Source organism: Callorhinchus milii, unplaced genomic scaffold (genome assembly GCF_018977255.1).
Source record: "Callorhinchus milii isolate IMCB2004 unplaced genomic scaffold, IMCB_Cmil_1.0 Scaffold19, whole genome shotgun sequence".
NCBI classification, from domain to species: domain Eukaryota; kingdom Metazoa; phylum Chordata; class Chondrichthyes; order Chimaeriformes; family Callorhinchidae; genus Callorhinchus; species Callorhinchus milii.
In genome coordinates this window covers 9440679-9455999 of record NW_024704760.1, presented here as the reverse complement: position 1 = coordinate 9455999, position 15321 = coordinate 9440679, and the positions used below count along the sequence as shown (strand labels likewise).

The window sequence follows — 15321 nt, the reverse complement described above, 5'->3', positions numbered from 1 at the left end:
CTGAGCTTCCAGCACGGTCTACAATAGAGCTGTGCCCGAGTTGTCAGTGAGGCCGTCCCATCTCTCCTCAGAGAGATGTCTGATCTGATTGAGGGAAAGCATGATCAGCGTCCGATCAGCAAAATATTACACGGGTGAAAATTTCCCGACTTTTGATAATGTTCGCCCACAAATATACAGTCAGTTCACTTTACAGTGTGTTCTGTGAAGCGCTTTGGGACGTCCTCCCGATGTGAAAAGCGCTATATCAAATGCAAGGATTATTATTATTATTAATGTATGTTTTTGGTTCAAGAATAGAAATGTTCCCCAGGGGGTAGAAGAGCGTTGGAGGAGCGCAGGCAATCTCCTCCCCAAGGACTGAATCCTCCCAAACTGCTCGGCATCCTTCATTCATTGATCAACCAGATAGCAGGGACTGTGTGAGAGAGAAGGGGGGGGGGGTGGAAGGAGGGAGAGAGAGTCCCTGCTCTTTGACTGAGCGATGCGTTAAAATGCAACTGAAGTTTAGAGCCTAGAGAGGTCAGACACACATCACTGACTTAATAAACTATAATAATAATAATAATAATCCTTGCATTTGATATAGCGCTTTTCACGTCGGGAGGACGTCCCAAAGCGCTTCACAGAACACACTGCAAAGTGAATTGACTGTATATTTGTGGGCGAACGCGGCAGCCAATTGCGCACAGCAATGTCCCACAAACAATCGTAGATTGAAAATGACCAATTTATTATTGTTTTGTTTTTTTGGAGGGATTATTATTAGGCTCTGTGTGGAGTAAGGAAACTTGCCCAAGGTTTTGCCCTCTGCCTGGAATTGAACTCAGGTCTCTCACTTGCAAAGCGAGTGCTCTAACCACCGAGCTACAGGACTCCACAAACTAACCGAGAAGTGACGAGTGGCGGTGGGACAACCCAGATAAAATTGGTCATTGACTTCATGGCTGTTTTGGGGACCTTGCCTTGTACAAATTGGCTGCTGCATTGCCTACACAATACTCAATCACTAAACTTCACAGTATATCCTATGAAGCTATTTCAGTTATGGGTCAAAAAAAAAGTTTTTTTCCCCTTTTGTGTCTTTTACTGAAATGTCGATCTGTGATTTGTGATTGGAAAGAAGGAATTCAGATGAGAATGAAAGGGGACTTTCAGGTGGAGTTCCATACGTTAAAAAGCACAAACGCAAAACTTGTGTTCTTCTGAAAGCAGCTTAAAAAAAAGCTTCAACAATGCAGCAAAGTAATTGGCCTCTATCCTCACAACACTCCCAAGCCTCCAACCCTACAACCACTGTGAGCTGAAAGGTCCTAATATTATACTTGTACGTTAATCTATAACAGCCGAGAGAGACGTTTCCTTTGTACTGTAAACTCAAACCCTGTTCACAAACTTGGGCGGAAAAAAATCAAAAAGAAAATAAGAGCGCAAGACCTATGTTTATGTGATGATGATAGAATGGGGCATGCTGGCCAAAGAGACTACTTTTTAAAGGAGATCAGCTGAAACCAGCGTGTTTTTTTTACTCTGCTCTCTGGGAATACCCGTTACTTTCCACCATTCGCTCAGAGACTTTCAACAAAACTCATTATTGTAGTTTAACAAACTGATTTGTGTAAACAGGAATGATTCTTGGCCAGACATCAAAGCTGGTAATAATCTTGGAGACACTTTGGAGGGAGTGCTGCAATGTGGACGTGCAAACATTTTAACCAAATGCCAAACAAACACCCAAAGCTCGCGAGTCAGCAGGGAATTGGAACCTCACCCTGAAACAGCAACAGATCTTGATGCAAACTTTGACATGTGTAAATAAAACAGAACAGGAATTAGCAAATGTGTTAACATTTGTGTGGGTTTCTCGTGGCTTAGGACTAAATTATGTTTGGTGTCCAGCTGGTGTCATGTTGCAGCGCTATATTTGTGCCACAAGGTGCTCTCAGCGAGCTACAAAGAGCGCTCACACTGAATAATTTAAATGTACTCCACAGTTCAGAGGGATTTTCACAAGCTGGGATAGCGATTCAGCGGTTGTGGGAACAATAGAGGGAGATTTACCCTGCATTGGGCCAAGCTGTATTTAACATTTGTGTAACCTGGCTCACTTCTCAACTCCCAGAGGTTGTAGGTTCAAGCCCCGCATCGGGACCTAGAATTCACATAAATGCGGGGCTGACACTCCGGTGCTGTGCTGGGGGAGCTCAGATGAGATATTAAACTGAGGTTCTGTCTGTGCCTGATTAGGAGGGCATTAAAGATCCAATGAAACTATTCAACACCACCACCAAATTCATAAAGAGAAGGGAAAGGATTGGCCAGTGTCAGCGCCTTGCGCAAATTGGCTGTCACGTTCACCTACAGTATAATGTGTGAAGTGGTTTGAGCCATGCTCCTGATGTGAAAGGGCTGTATCAAATACAAAGATTATTATTATTTTTTTTGAATGTGGCATTTGATACTCAGACAAAAGTTCTTTCTCAATATTGACGACATCTCACTTACATATACATAAGTTAATCTATAACAGCTGAGAGAAACGTTTCCTTTGTACTGTAAATTCAAACACTGTTCACAAACTTGGGGGGGGAAAAAACAAAAAGAAAATAAGAACCACAGGCTACCTGGGCACATTTGATACTAAAGCTTTAATCAAAAAAATTGGAAGCAAGAAAACTTCACATCACCCTGAGCTTTTTTTTGGTCAGTCAGCAGAATGATACATGTGGAAACTTATCACGATGCTTAAGAGTCTCCAAACCAAGCTGAGATTTCCATGCATCTCACCTACACATGGGAATCCCAGATAGATTGTTTGAATGGAATGCGCACTCCATGCTGAACACTGTACACTAGAGCCACTCGTCAAACCCAGTAATAGCTACAGCCCAGGACTGACCCTGTCAAACACCACTGAATGATCACCGCACCCCACCCCAGTGAGATCAGCAACACAGCCCTGACCGTTGACCCTCTACTCCAACAGGGCTCTGCCACTTAGAATTATGTAGAACATTACAACACGGAAACAGGCCATTCGACCCAACTAGTCCGTGACGGTGTTTACACTCCACCAGAGGCTTCACCTCTCATACTCCCCTCTCCTATTCCGCTCTATTGCCTTCTCTCTTGTGTATGCAATAAGCTTCCTCTGAAAAACATTGATGCTTTTTGATTCAACCACAGCTTCCAGCAGTAAGTTCCATATCCTCACCATCCTCTGTGTGAGCAAGTTCCTCCTGAACTCCCTTTAGATTTGATACCGGCCGACTTACATTTACATCCTCTGGCTTTGGACTTACCAACAAGTGGAACAGCCCATTAATGTCCACCTTATTGAATCCTTTCATAATCCTAAACGCACCAGACTGTGCGGTTGCCAAGCGATTTACCAGCCAATCTAAACTTTATTTTAAAGAAACAATAAGGTTGCCACTCGAGGAACTTAATCTCCATAATATTCCATTTAATCAGCATCGTCACACGTCCAATCATAAATAACACTGAGAGTGAGTCTGTGTCTGTCTGTGTCTGTGCACCTCGTGTAAACGAGCTGAGAAAGGGAGTGCCTTTCAGAGAGATTTCCTCGCTGAATGCTTCACTGGGTTCAAGCTCTGTGGCCACATTTGGAGATTGCAACCATGGTGACAGTAACCAGAAGCTTACTGTAATAAATCCCAGTGTTAGCCAACGGGACACACTCTCCCATTCACAAAGCCGAGCGAGGGCAGCACGCTGAGAGAGACAGTGAGACAGAACCACAGGAACAGTCATTCCCAAATGACATCACTGCAACAACGGACACTCCAATTAACGAATCCAGCGAAGGGTCTGAGTCACGTTAAACCAGACTCACTACCTCTGCAGCCCAGCCTGACTATAGCACTGTCAGCCACCAGGACTCTACCCGCGTTATGTCAACAGGGGAACCTCAGTGGGAAACTACATTTCCAGGGATGACGCACTGACCAAACCGACTATTCCGTGGCCTGGCCGCTAGCTAATGCTTTCAGGAAGTGCAGAGTAAACAAGCAGCTGAAACCCCAGAGACTTCTCTGTGCTCTCCTCACGCAGGCAGCTAGATGGACAATATCCACGTTCAGTACAGGAGTCAAGGGCAAAGCGGCTTCATAATACGTCAGAGCCACAGAAACATCCACAAAGACAATGTCACCAACACTGTCAGGAGTCTCAGAGATCAGCACAAGGGACGAGTTAAAATGCCTTAAGGATTGGAGGAGGGGAGAGAGAGAGAGAGAAAGAGAGAGAAGAGGGAAAGAAAGAAAAAGAAAATGAGAAAAAGGGAAGGAAAAAGAGAGGAAAAGAACTATAGGAATGTATGTGCTGTGATTTCCAGGAGAGTATGTGTGAGTTCACCATCTGGGAAGATTTGAGCGATTGTGGCCTGAATACAGCATTTACCGAGTGCCTCTGGTCAGGGTTATCCTCACAATAAACACGGATTTCGCCCAATATGTTGAGCAAACAGAGCTGCAGCACCATTAGAATCGCCTCTTCTGCTCTTTCCCACTTCAGTGGAGTCTGCGCGGGGGGAGGAGGGGTCCCATCCAGGACATGGATTACTTTCACATGAGAGATTCTCAAAGGCAGACCAAGCAGCCTGCAGACTTACCAAGACAGTTGTGGCCGTCGTGGGCGAGTTTGAAACCGTCGTAGCAGGTGCAGCGATAATTTCCGGGGATGTTGATGCACTCATGTACACAGCCCCCGTTGTAGTCGTCCTTACACTCATCAATATCTGAAAACAAACCATTCATCACCAGTCAATCAACCAGTTCAAGGAGATCAGCAAGTTACTGAAGGCCAGTCAATCGCGAGCCTGCAGAATGGAGCACAGATTCCACAGGACCCTTTCCACCGCTCTCACTGCAGCAACCACAGAGCGTTCACCAGCCAACAGGCACAAGCTAGTCACTGTGACCAGTGTCACTGCCACTCAGGACTGGCCCGAAGAGGTGCACTGACACTAAGCTTGTGGAGTCCTGTAGCGTAGTGGTTAGCGTACTTACTCTACACACCTCTGTTTACCTAGTTGTAAGTAAGAACCCGGTTGATAGCGATCTAATGGCAGATCGCTTTCCGGGCATAATAATCCCTCAAAAATAAATTGGTCATTCAATCCATAACTATTTGTGGGACACTACGCAATTGGCTGCCGTATTTTGCCAACAAAATGTACAGTTAATTCACTTTACAGTTTATTCTGTGAAGTGCTTTGAGATGTTTCAACAATATGATAAGCTGCTATATCAAATACAAGGATTATTATTAGTAGTATTTACACGCACGCTCACCAACAAGGTCCCACCGCTGCAGAGGATTCCTCCAGAGTGACAGCCTCAGCCCAGGTCAATGAACGTCTTCACCAATATCGCCTAAATATACTTACCTAGATTAGAAAATCTCTCACATCTCTCTCTACTCCTCAAACGGTGCCTGTCCTTCAATCCATCAATCTGAGGCCAAGCTCTCAACCACTGAGACCCCACTCTCCCGAACTCTCTCCCAAAATTTCTTCCGTTTGTCGCCCTCCACCCGCCCACTTTCCCTTAATCGAACCATGTCTTCAGTCGTGGAGTCCTGTAGCTCAGTGGTTAGAGCACTCGCTTTGCAAGCGAGAGACCTGAGTTCAATTCCAGGCAGAGGGCGTAACCTTGGGCAAGTTTCCTTACTCCACACAGAGCCTAATAATAATCCCTCCAAAAACCAAAAACAATAATAAATTGGTCATTTTCAATCTACGACTGTTTGTGGGACATTGCTGTGCGCAATTGGCTGCCGCATTCGCCCACAAATATACAGTGAATTCACCTTACAGTATATTCTGTAAAGTGCTTTGGGACGTCCTCCCGACGTGAAAAGCGCTATATCAAATGCAAGGATTATTATTATTCAGTCACTTCCCCTGTTTCCCACCTTGTTTGGTGTTGCTGTGATGCCCTTCGAGATGTTCTCCTATGTGAGAACACTGTGTAAGTGTACATTGTGTTGAGATATACAAGACATAAGAGCATACTAGAATGACCACTCAGTCAGATCAACTTATTAGTAATGATGAGAAACATGGTAACTGTTCAATCAAACAGTGCCTGCTGGGTGAGCCAGTGTAAGGTCTACATCTATAACACATTTGGAACTCTCTCCCTCAATCTCTCCACCCGCTCTTTCTGCATCTTCAGGTCGCACCTGAAAGTCTTCCTTTTCTTTGACTGTGCTTATGGTCACTCCTCGAGCCCCTGGATCGGTGTCAGGCTCTGCCACTGTCAAGAGCTCTGGGACCCACCCTGCGCGAGGGGCACAATATAAATGCAAGTTGTTGTTATAACTCATACCCCGTGTTAAAGTGATGACCCTCATGTGAAATTAATGGCCATCTTCTGGGTCATCAGGTCACCTCTAATGCCACTTCCTGCACAAAGTTGTGTTTCCTGTGCGTAGTGCACATGTGCAGAGTGTAGGAAATGACATCAGTAATGTTTCTACACAAAACACTGAAGTGTTGTTACCTGGTGACTTGGAAAGCGGTCGTTTTGTATTACAGTCCAGGAAATCTCTCTATTCAGTCAGTTGGGACAGGCTAAATATACTGCATTTAACCTGGGGAAGAGGGCTGAATACTTAGCAAACCAGACAGACACTAGTTCACCTCTCCCAGGACTGTGTAATCCCCTGCTACAAACACAGGAAATATAATAAAATAATCCTAATAATCCTTGTATTTGACCTTTCAGGTCAGGAGGCCATCTCAAAGCGCAACACAGGATTTACTGTAAAACGTAGTGTATTTTGTAGCCAAACATGGCACTCAATTTGCACACAGCAATGTCCCACGAAAAGCAATGGAATTCTATTTGGGGGATATTTAGCCAGGACACCAAGAGAACCTCCGTTCTCTTCATGAATATTGTCATGGGATCTTTAATGTCCACATGAACAGGCACAGATGTTAGCTTATCTCTGACAATGCAGCGCTCCCCTAGTGCTGGTCTGTCAGCCTGGACTGCAAGCTCAAAATCCCAACGAAGGGCATGAACACAAAACCTTCTGCTTCAGAGAGTGCTGCCCACTAAACCAGATTAATACAGTAAATACACATTTCAGATTCAAAGTCATTTGCAGTCAAGCGACCTGGGAGTCAGACATAGATTTCACTAGAAGCGAGAGGTAATGCTTTTCAGCAGTGCCAGGCATTGAGGTATGAGATGCCTCTCACCACACTCAGAATCCTAGACAAAGCTGAGCTCTACGGAACGCTCAAGGCATTTCTCTTTCATTCTCACGTCCAGTGATCCACCCTGGGAATATTGTGTGGAGGGAAAACTAGGGGAGACTCTGCTGAGAAGGATGTGCATGAAGATTTGTAGGATGTTGCACAGTCACTATACTTTGCAGTAAATCCTGTGAAGCGCTTTGATGTCTCAACAACTGTGATAAGACGCTATAACAAATACAAGGATCATTATCAGACAAGGACGGGACTGGTCCCTACACACTGGGAATGTAGTGTGTAGAGATCAGACAAGGACAGGCTGTGGTGCCCCTCCCTCGGTAAATAGCTCCCTGTGCTCACACACAAAGGACCACTTTTAGCAAAAGACAGACAGACCTGGGCAACCTCCACCAACAGCAAGAAGCTTTAATAATAATAATCCTTGAATTTGATATAGCGCTTTTCACGTCTTCTAGACGTCTCAAAGCGCTTCACAGAATACTGTAAAGTGAATTGACTGCATTTTTTGTGGGCGAAATGCGGCAGCAAATTACGCATAGCAGCGTCCCACAAACAAGTGGATCCAAGTGACCAAATTATTATTGTGTTTGTTTTCTTGAGGGATTATTATCAGGAGTGTGGAGTAAGGAAACTTGCCCAACATTTTGCCGTGCTGGGAATCGAACCCAGGTCTCTCGTTTGTGAGGCGAATGCTCTAACCACTGAGCAACAGGACTCCAGATGCAGTTGAAAAGGAGGGTACGAGACATTGTGACGTGTGGGAAAGGGCGTACTCAGACACGCAGCTGAGAGACGCAGCCAGGCAAAGAGATCAACTGGAGTTTCCATTCCTCTTGCACAAGGCAAAGGCCAACACTTTGTCCATCAGTCATGGCGACAGAACCAAACAGGAACTTCCTGCTGGAAGTATTTCCCGCGGGCAGGACGTTCTGTTGGGAACACTCTGACCCGCAGTTTTGTTCCCAGTGCAGAGAGGGAAAGAATTCCAGATGAATAGATGGATCACATCACATCATATGGAGCCTGGGCTGAGCTGGGTATTAATGTGTATGAATGAGAACCTAGAATTTCCAGCAAATCTATAACAAATTAAATTTGCATGCCTTTGGATTTGCAGCTTTTCGTGTTGGAAGGATGTCCCAAGGCCCTGGACAGTCAAGGATTTGGACCCAAGCTGGAGGTTGGGATCAGGAGGGGTGGAGGACAGGGAAGGGTAGGAGGGTGACCAAAAGCACAGTCGAAGAGGAAGATCTGAAGGAGGCAAGGGGGGGGGGGGGGGAACAAGGCAAAGGGAATGTGGGATGGAGTTCTAAAGGGTGGGGGCAGAAAGGTTGAAGGCTTGACTGCCCAGGGTGAGACGGGCCAGGCGGGAGACGTAAAGCAGGTTGGAGCCTGCGGGCTGGAGGGAGCAGACAGGTCTGAATGGAGTTAGCAGGTCACAGAAATAGGGAGGAGCAAAGCCATGGAGGACGACAGGTTGGACCATAATTGTCAGCACATACACACACCTTCACACTGTTCGCCGTTTCCGGTGTAGCCAGACTTGCAGATGCACTTGTAGAACTTTGGGGTGTTCTGACAGATCGCATCAATGTGACAATTATCTGTCCCCTCGACACATTCATCAACATCTGAAAGAGCAAGAATGGGATGTTAGAGGGAGTGTTATTACGTAGTGTTAACTACAATAACCTATTGTAGAATGTGAGACACGCTTGGTGTTGAGAGGCTGGGTGGCCAATCTGATCTCCAGCCTCACATCAAAACACTTCAGTCAGGTCGGAGCTGATGCCCATGTTTTGCTATTTTGCTACACTGAACTTGGTGCAATATTTATCTTTTTCACAAGACTGTGGTTTGATACTTAACAGATCAGTCCTTTTCCCGTTAATGCTGGCAAACAAACTATTTCCCCAAGCTGCAAGTTTGCTCACTGTAAAAATCACCCAAAACACCACATTACTCCAATATTCCCATCTGTCCACTCACTCGTTCCAAAGTCAGAAAGGAAGTATCTATGAGCTGTTCTCCAGATAGATTTACTGAGCGCGTCACCAGACCCTATGACTAGCCCCACCACCACCACCACTAAGTGAATGAAAACAATCCACAAAAATAGAACCACGTATGATGGACAGAGAGTGAGACTGAGACAGACAGAGGCAGACAGAAATAGACACAGATAACACAATACAGACAAACACACATATACACCCCCCCAGACAGACACACACACACACACACACAGAGTTCGCCAAGGCATTAGAAACGACTGACACGTCAGAATTAACCACATTGAAACCAGTTTATTATTCACTTTTGCCGGTAATTCGGTTTTCCGCTGTTGATGTCAGTATCAGTGCATTGACCAGGTCAGGGAGTGGGCACTGCTTCTCATTGACCAGCTCGTGGGAAGTATGAGAATTACCATCTGGCAATGCTCTCGGCCATTGTAGAGGGGAAGTTTGGGGCGGAGGGGCGGTGGAGGTTACACTTAGGCAGGACTGTGGGGAGGGGGTCCACTCATTGCCAGTCAGTCCCCCCACACTGGGGCCAGCTCCGCACTCTCCACTATAACACGCTGCTCACTGGAGCGTGCGGGCCCCTGGCACAGCCCAGTGCTTTTGTGCATCAAAGGGCAAAAGAGAACAATGTGGTGAAACTCACAGCACAAGGAGATCGTTCATCCAGAACCTGCACTGCTCGCTGGCTCTGTATTGAATGAATATCTCCACGTTTTACGCGTCAGTATCTCTCCTGAACCCAACACAAGATAGAGATCTGAAAATCTAAACGAACGAGACTGCACCTTCATCCAGCAAGTCTGCTCCAAACGTCTGCAGGCAAAGAGTACAGTGCAAAGAGAGGCGAATATCCACACTAATTGGGACCAGTCCCACTTGTATGTGTGGGTTTGTGTCTGTGTGTCTGTGTGTGTCTGTGCGCGTGTCTCTCTGTGTGTCTGAGTGAGTGTGTCTGTGTGAGTGAGACTCTCTTTCTCTAATCTGATGAAACTCATCACTTCACTCTGTTCTGGGAAAATCAATTACAAAGAAAATAAAAATAAAGATTAACCAACAGTTTCAGCCTGTGGTGTGGATTACAGCTTTCCACTGTGTAGCGTAGAGAGAGCAAGCGAGACAACTCAGATAGTAAGCTCCCTGGTCAACGCAAAACTGAGGGAGGGTCCAGGCTTGCTGCCCAGTCAGTGCATGGAAATACCAACCACAGCCGGAACGCCAGAGGATGAGATATTACGATGGCCAGTCAGTGCTGCGAGCAGTCGGGAGAGGCTGGTGTGTGTGTCAGCAAAGGGCAGTCAGGCCTGGGGTCCACCACTCCCTCCCACAAGCCAACCTCCTGCCGACCCTCACCCACTATAATAATAATCCTTGCATTTCATATTGCTGCTAATCACGTCGTTGAGACGTCTCAAAGCGCTTCACAGAATATACGGTACAGTGAATACAGAATAGGGACTGTGTATTTTGTGGGTGAAACGCGGCAGCCAACTGCACACAGCAATATCCCGCCCATAGTCACAAAATTGAGTGACCAAATTATTGTGGGTCCTCTCGCTTGCCAGTCGAGTCCTCGAATCACTGCTACAGGACTCAGCCCACCATGTGAGTGAAGTGCCACAAGATGATCAGTGCTCAGGGAAACACATACCACCATGGGTGGGGCAGAGACACGGAGCAAACTAACAAACATAAACAACAACTTGTATTAACATTGCCCCCTTCAAAAAGGACAAGTCAGGGAGAGGCAACCCTAGGTGTGGCTGAAGAGAGAGGTTTTTAGGCTGGATTTAAAGACAGAGAGAGAGTGGGGAAGGGTTGAGATGGAAGGAGGGAGTTCCAGAGGTCAGAGACATAAAAACGATTGGAAGGTAGTGGGAGGAAAAAGAAAAGAAACATGAGGATCATCTCAAACAAAATTAGATGGAATGATTTGAAAAGTGTAAACAGAGACCTTCTGACCAACCATAGTGAATGATGACAATTTCTGCACTGGTGTGAAAAAGCCACAACTCACCAGCAGCATACAGACATGTTCACACAGAGGAATGCTTGGAACAGTCAGCGCTGAGATATCGTGTTTATCCTGGGCGCACTCGGCACTTGACAAACCCCTAAGAATATCTTATAAAAAAATGATATTATTTCAATATCATGCACGTCGGGAACAGAACCTCTCAATCTCCTGCCCCTTTAGCCAACACGTGCGAATGTGAGAGGGAGTTTTTTTTCATTAGTACAAGAAAGGTGCAAAACCTTCAAATGAAATCTTGTGCGTGAAGACCCTAACACTTTTTTAAAAAATCCCCTGCACAATGGAAGCGTGGATCCATCTTGGCTGTTTCATGTCGCTCCGTTTGTTTACAAGCTGGAATTTCTGGCTTGCAAGCCGGAAGGCAAGACCGTCTGACTTGACTTGGAAAAGACATTCGTTTTCTTTAAAAAACGGTGCAGGGAGGAGGAGCAGGGGAGGAGGAAGGTTACAAGTTATCTGGCAGAGTGAGAAGGGTACATCAGTGTGCCAGGAAACAGTGTGGTCTCCGGGCTATGTCTATGTCTGGAATACACCGCATTCATCATCTCCCAACAAATGGCCTTGACAGTACGAAGTCTCTTGTACTGAAATGCAAAGTGTGGTTACTGTGCTATGCACAAACCCTTAGGCAAGTACTCAATTAGAGACTGGAATTCAAGGCAAACACCCACCTCCGAAAAACCCACCTATTCAGAAATTATAACCACTTTAATGTAAAACTAAGAGTAACAAAATGCAATGTGTATGCAAAGTTTGAGAAGAATCAATGTCCAGGCTGACACCCAAGTGTTGGGGTGATGAGGGGGGGGTGGGGTGGGTGGGGGAAATTGCGGCATCGTCAGAGGTGATATCTGTCAGATGAGACATTACAACCCGTTCAGGTGGACGCTGACAATCCCACAACAATTATTGGAAAAGAGAAGGGAGTTTCTTTCTCCTGGTGTCCTGGTCGACAATCCCTCAAATTGGTCATTTAATTCACGGCTGTTTGTAGGAACGTATAACTCCTGGGAGCCGGTGGAGTTCACAAAACTGGTTTGGATGAAGAAGACCTATGGCCTGGCAATTGATCTCATCCCTCCAGAATACCCACTCTGCTGCCCTCCCAGCACAACATCAAGTGACACATTCACCTACACCTAGTCTGTGAAGGTTCAATAACATTAATAAATTGCACTCAATCAGCACTATTCACGTTGGGAAACATCTCAAGGTCTGAGCGAGAGACCACATTGGCAGGAAACTGAGGGTGAGGTGGCCGAATGACAGTGTGATAGGTCAAACAGAGAGGGCTTCAGATAGGATTTAAAATCAGAGAGGGAAAGGGAGAGCAGGAAGGATTTCAGGAGAGAGTACCGGAGGTCAGGGACAAAGCGGCTGGAGGCTCGGCCATCATTTAAACATGATAAGGCGTCATATCGAATGCAGGGATTATTACTGAATTGTATATTGGCATTGGACAATCATGAAGCAGCCGTCAGTAAAAGTGTGCAAAGAGGACGACTAACAGCCCTATTCAGAGGTTCAATTCCTGTAGCCAATGTCAGTGAGGCTCCATCCATGTGGCAATATCAGTATTCATTGGCTCACGTGTGGGAGATCAGACAAGCTGCTGTGGACGCCAGCTTTTCCACACTTGACTCGCGCCTGGAATATTTAATATCAGACAGAGAGAGACTTATTTTGTCTTTGTTATTTGTCAACTGCACATTATTAAACCACTTTGTCCCCTCATCCTAATCCTGACGGTGTTGACTCTTGCAAGCCCTGGCTGTCCTCTGCTCCCCACCACCCCAAACCCTCCCACCCCACAGCAGCAATGTCAATAAACAAGCGCCCACCCCTCCCCATAGCAGTCTTCAGGAGTGACACTGATCTAATGGAATGTGGGACCACTACAGCTCAATCCTATCTTCAATTCATTCACAAGGTCACTCAGCAGTAATCTGAAGAGGCCAGCCCAGCCCAGGCCATCCCATCCCTGCCTAGCTTAGCCAAGGCCAGCACACCATAGCATTGCTTGTGCATCTCATTTGCTTCTCATTGGTTTGATGAGTAAGCAGTGGGTCTCACAGAGTGCCACTGAGGTGGTGGGGAGGGCAGGCCTGGGCAGGTAACTAACACTGGACCTTCAGATCGGCCGAGACCTTTGACTCCAACCTGCTGGCAGTGTCTCTCACAACAGACCAAATGGGGAAACCCAAATTACATTCTACACTATCCCATATTATTAATGATCGATGGAGATTTAGAATAGCTGGGCGAGTGCTTTCCCTCCAGAAGATAACGAGTTCGTATTTTATACCTCTCTGGAGCATGGACTCCATCAGACAGATCCTCTAAAACGGCCTGGAGACATAGGAGCAGCTTTCAACTCTGTGACTGATTCATTACAGAAACATCATCAAGGCGAGTCTGAGCTCTCCTCAAGTTCCTGTTAATACCCACCATAGACACCACCACTGGGACAAAACAACTGCTCTCAGCAACCGGCGAGGAGTATTCCAATAACAATGTAATAAATACTGAGAGCCTGGCTACGCTGTCAAAATTGCTCAAAGTGTTTCTCAGAATTTTTCCTATCAAGTGTAGTGACTGTATAAATTGTAAGTGAACACGACAGCGAAATTGTCCCGCAAACAGCCACGCAGAGAATGACCTATTTTATCTGGTGGATTGCTGCATTCGCCTATAAAACATACTTTACAGTAAAGCACTCTGTTGAAGTGATAACATTTACATCACACCTTTCATGCTGTATCAAGTGCAAAGATTATTTTATTCCATCCAGACCTGCTGCTTGGTAATGATCCAGGGGGATGCTACATGGAAGGGGTGACGTGAACTGACCTCCCTGAGGAGAAACAACTCGTCTCCGCTCAGCACACTGAACTGTGGCCTCAGCCACGACTGAGGACTGATCACAGTGTCAGCAAGTTGAAGACTGACCCCTTGTTACTCAAAGTAGTGCCATTAAACACGGACACAGCATGAAAATGCATATTGTCCATTAATAATCCTTGCATTTGATAGCGCCTTATCAAGTCATTGAGGGTCTCAAAGCACTTTACAGAATATACTGTAAAGAAGATTGAATATGTATTTTGTGTGTGAAACGTGTCAGCCAATTGCATACAGCAGTGTTCCACAAACAGTGGTGGATTGAGTGACCAAATTTTTTGGAAGGATTATTACCCCCGGAAAGCGATCCGCCAATTAACTAACAATCGAGTTCCTACTTACCGCTAAGTAAACAGAAACTTGCCTAAGATTTTACTCTGCCCGGAAATCGAACCCGGGACCTCTCGCTTATGAGGCGAGTGCTCTAACCACTACGCTAGAGGACTTCACATCGATGACCTGCATAATGTATAATCACGGGCCCAGCACGCAGATCATCCATTAAACATGGGGTCGACGACAATGCAAACATCACATCAGCAAGAATGCTGCATTGGCTCAAGGGCTACGAAGAAGGAGTGATTGCCGAGCAGAGTGGCGAGGCTGGAAATTCCAGTGGAGATGAGGGGCACGGCTGGATCGCATTAACCTTGGACCGAAACATAAAAAGCGGAGGGCAGACTGAGCCAAAATAAATCTTCAAATGTACAATTTTATTTAGTTTACTCTGTCAGACTTTAATGAAAGAACGCTGGAGTTTTACTCCAAACAGGAGCAAGTTTCGTGGGGAAAAGGACAGAATGGGGAGGACACGGACAGGGAGGACGACAAAAAAACTCCACAGTTCTGTCCTACACCAGAGAGCAAGGGGGTTGCGATATAGAGGGGAGAGAAAGAGAGGGCAGGGGGAGAGGACAGGGCGGGGAGAGAGAGAGAGAGAAGGGGCAAGTCAAACTAGTGACTATCCTCCGGGGGGTGGGAGGGTGGAGGGGGTAGGTAGGTAAGTGAGGTCTCCCTGGCAACAGGATGTCAGAATTCAGCCCACCCTCTGGGATGGTCTCTAGTCCGTTTCCTGAAGGATGGGTCCAGAGTATTCCGGGGCACTGCTGATG

At 46.2% G+C, this 15321-nt stretch overlaps 1 protein-coding gene across 1 annotated transcript in view; it reads right to left on the bottom strand.

Annotated features, from left to right (window-relative positions):
• Positions 1 to 15321, bottom strand: part of scube3 (signal peptide, CUB domain, EGF-like 3) — a 109021-nt gene that overhangs the window by 71248 nt on the left and 22452 nt on the right. Inside the window, exons 2-3 of the mRNA XM_042342148.1 lie at positions 8761 to 8883; positions 4634 to 4759 (exon numbers count right to left, since the gene is read on the bottom strand). Coding sequence (XP_042198082.1) covers positions 4634 to 4759; positions 8761 to 8883 — 249 coding nt within the window. The remainder of the gene's footprint in view (positions 1 to 4633; positions 4760 to 8760; positions 8884 to 15321) is intronic.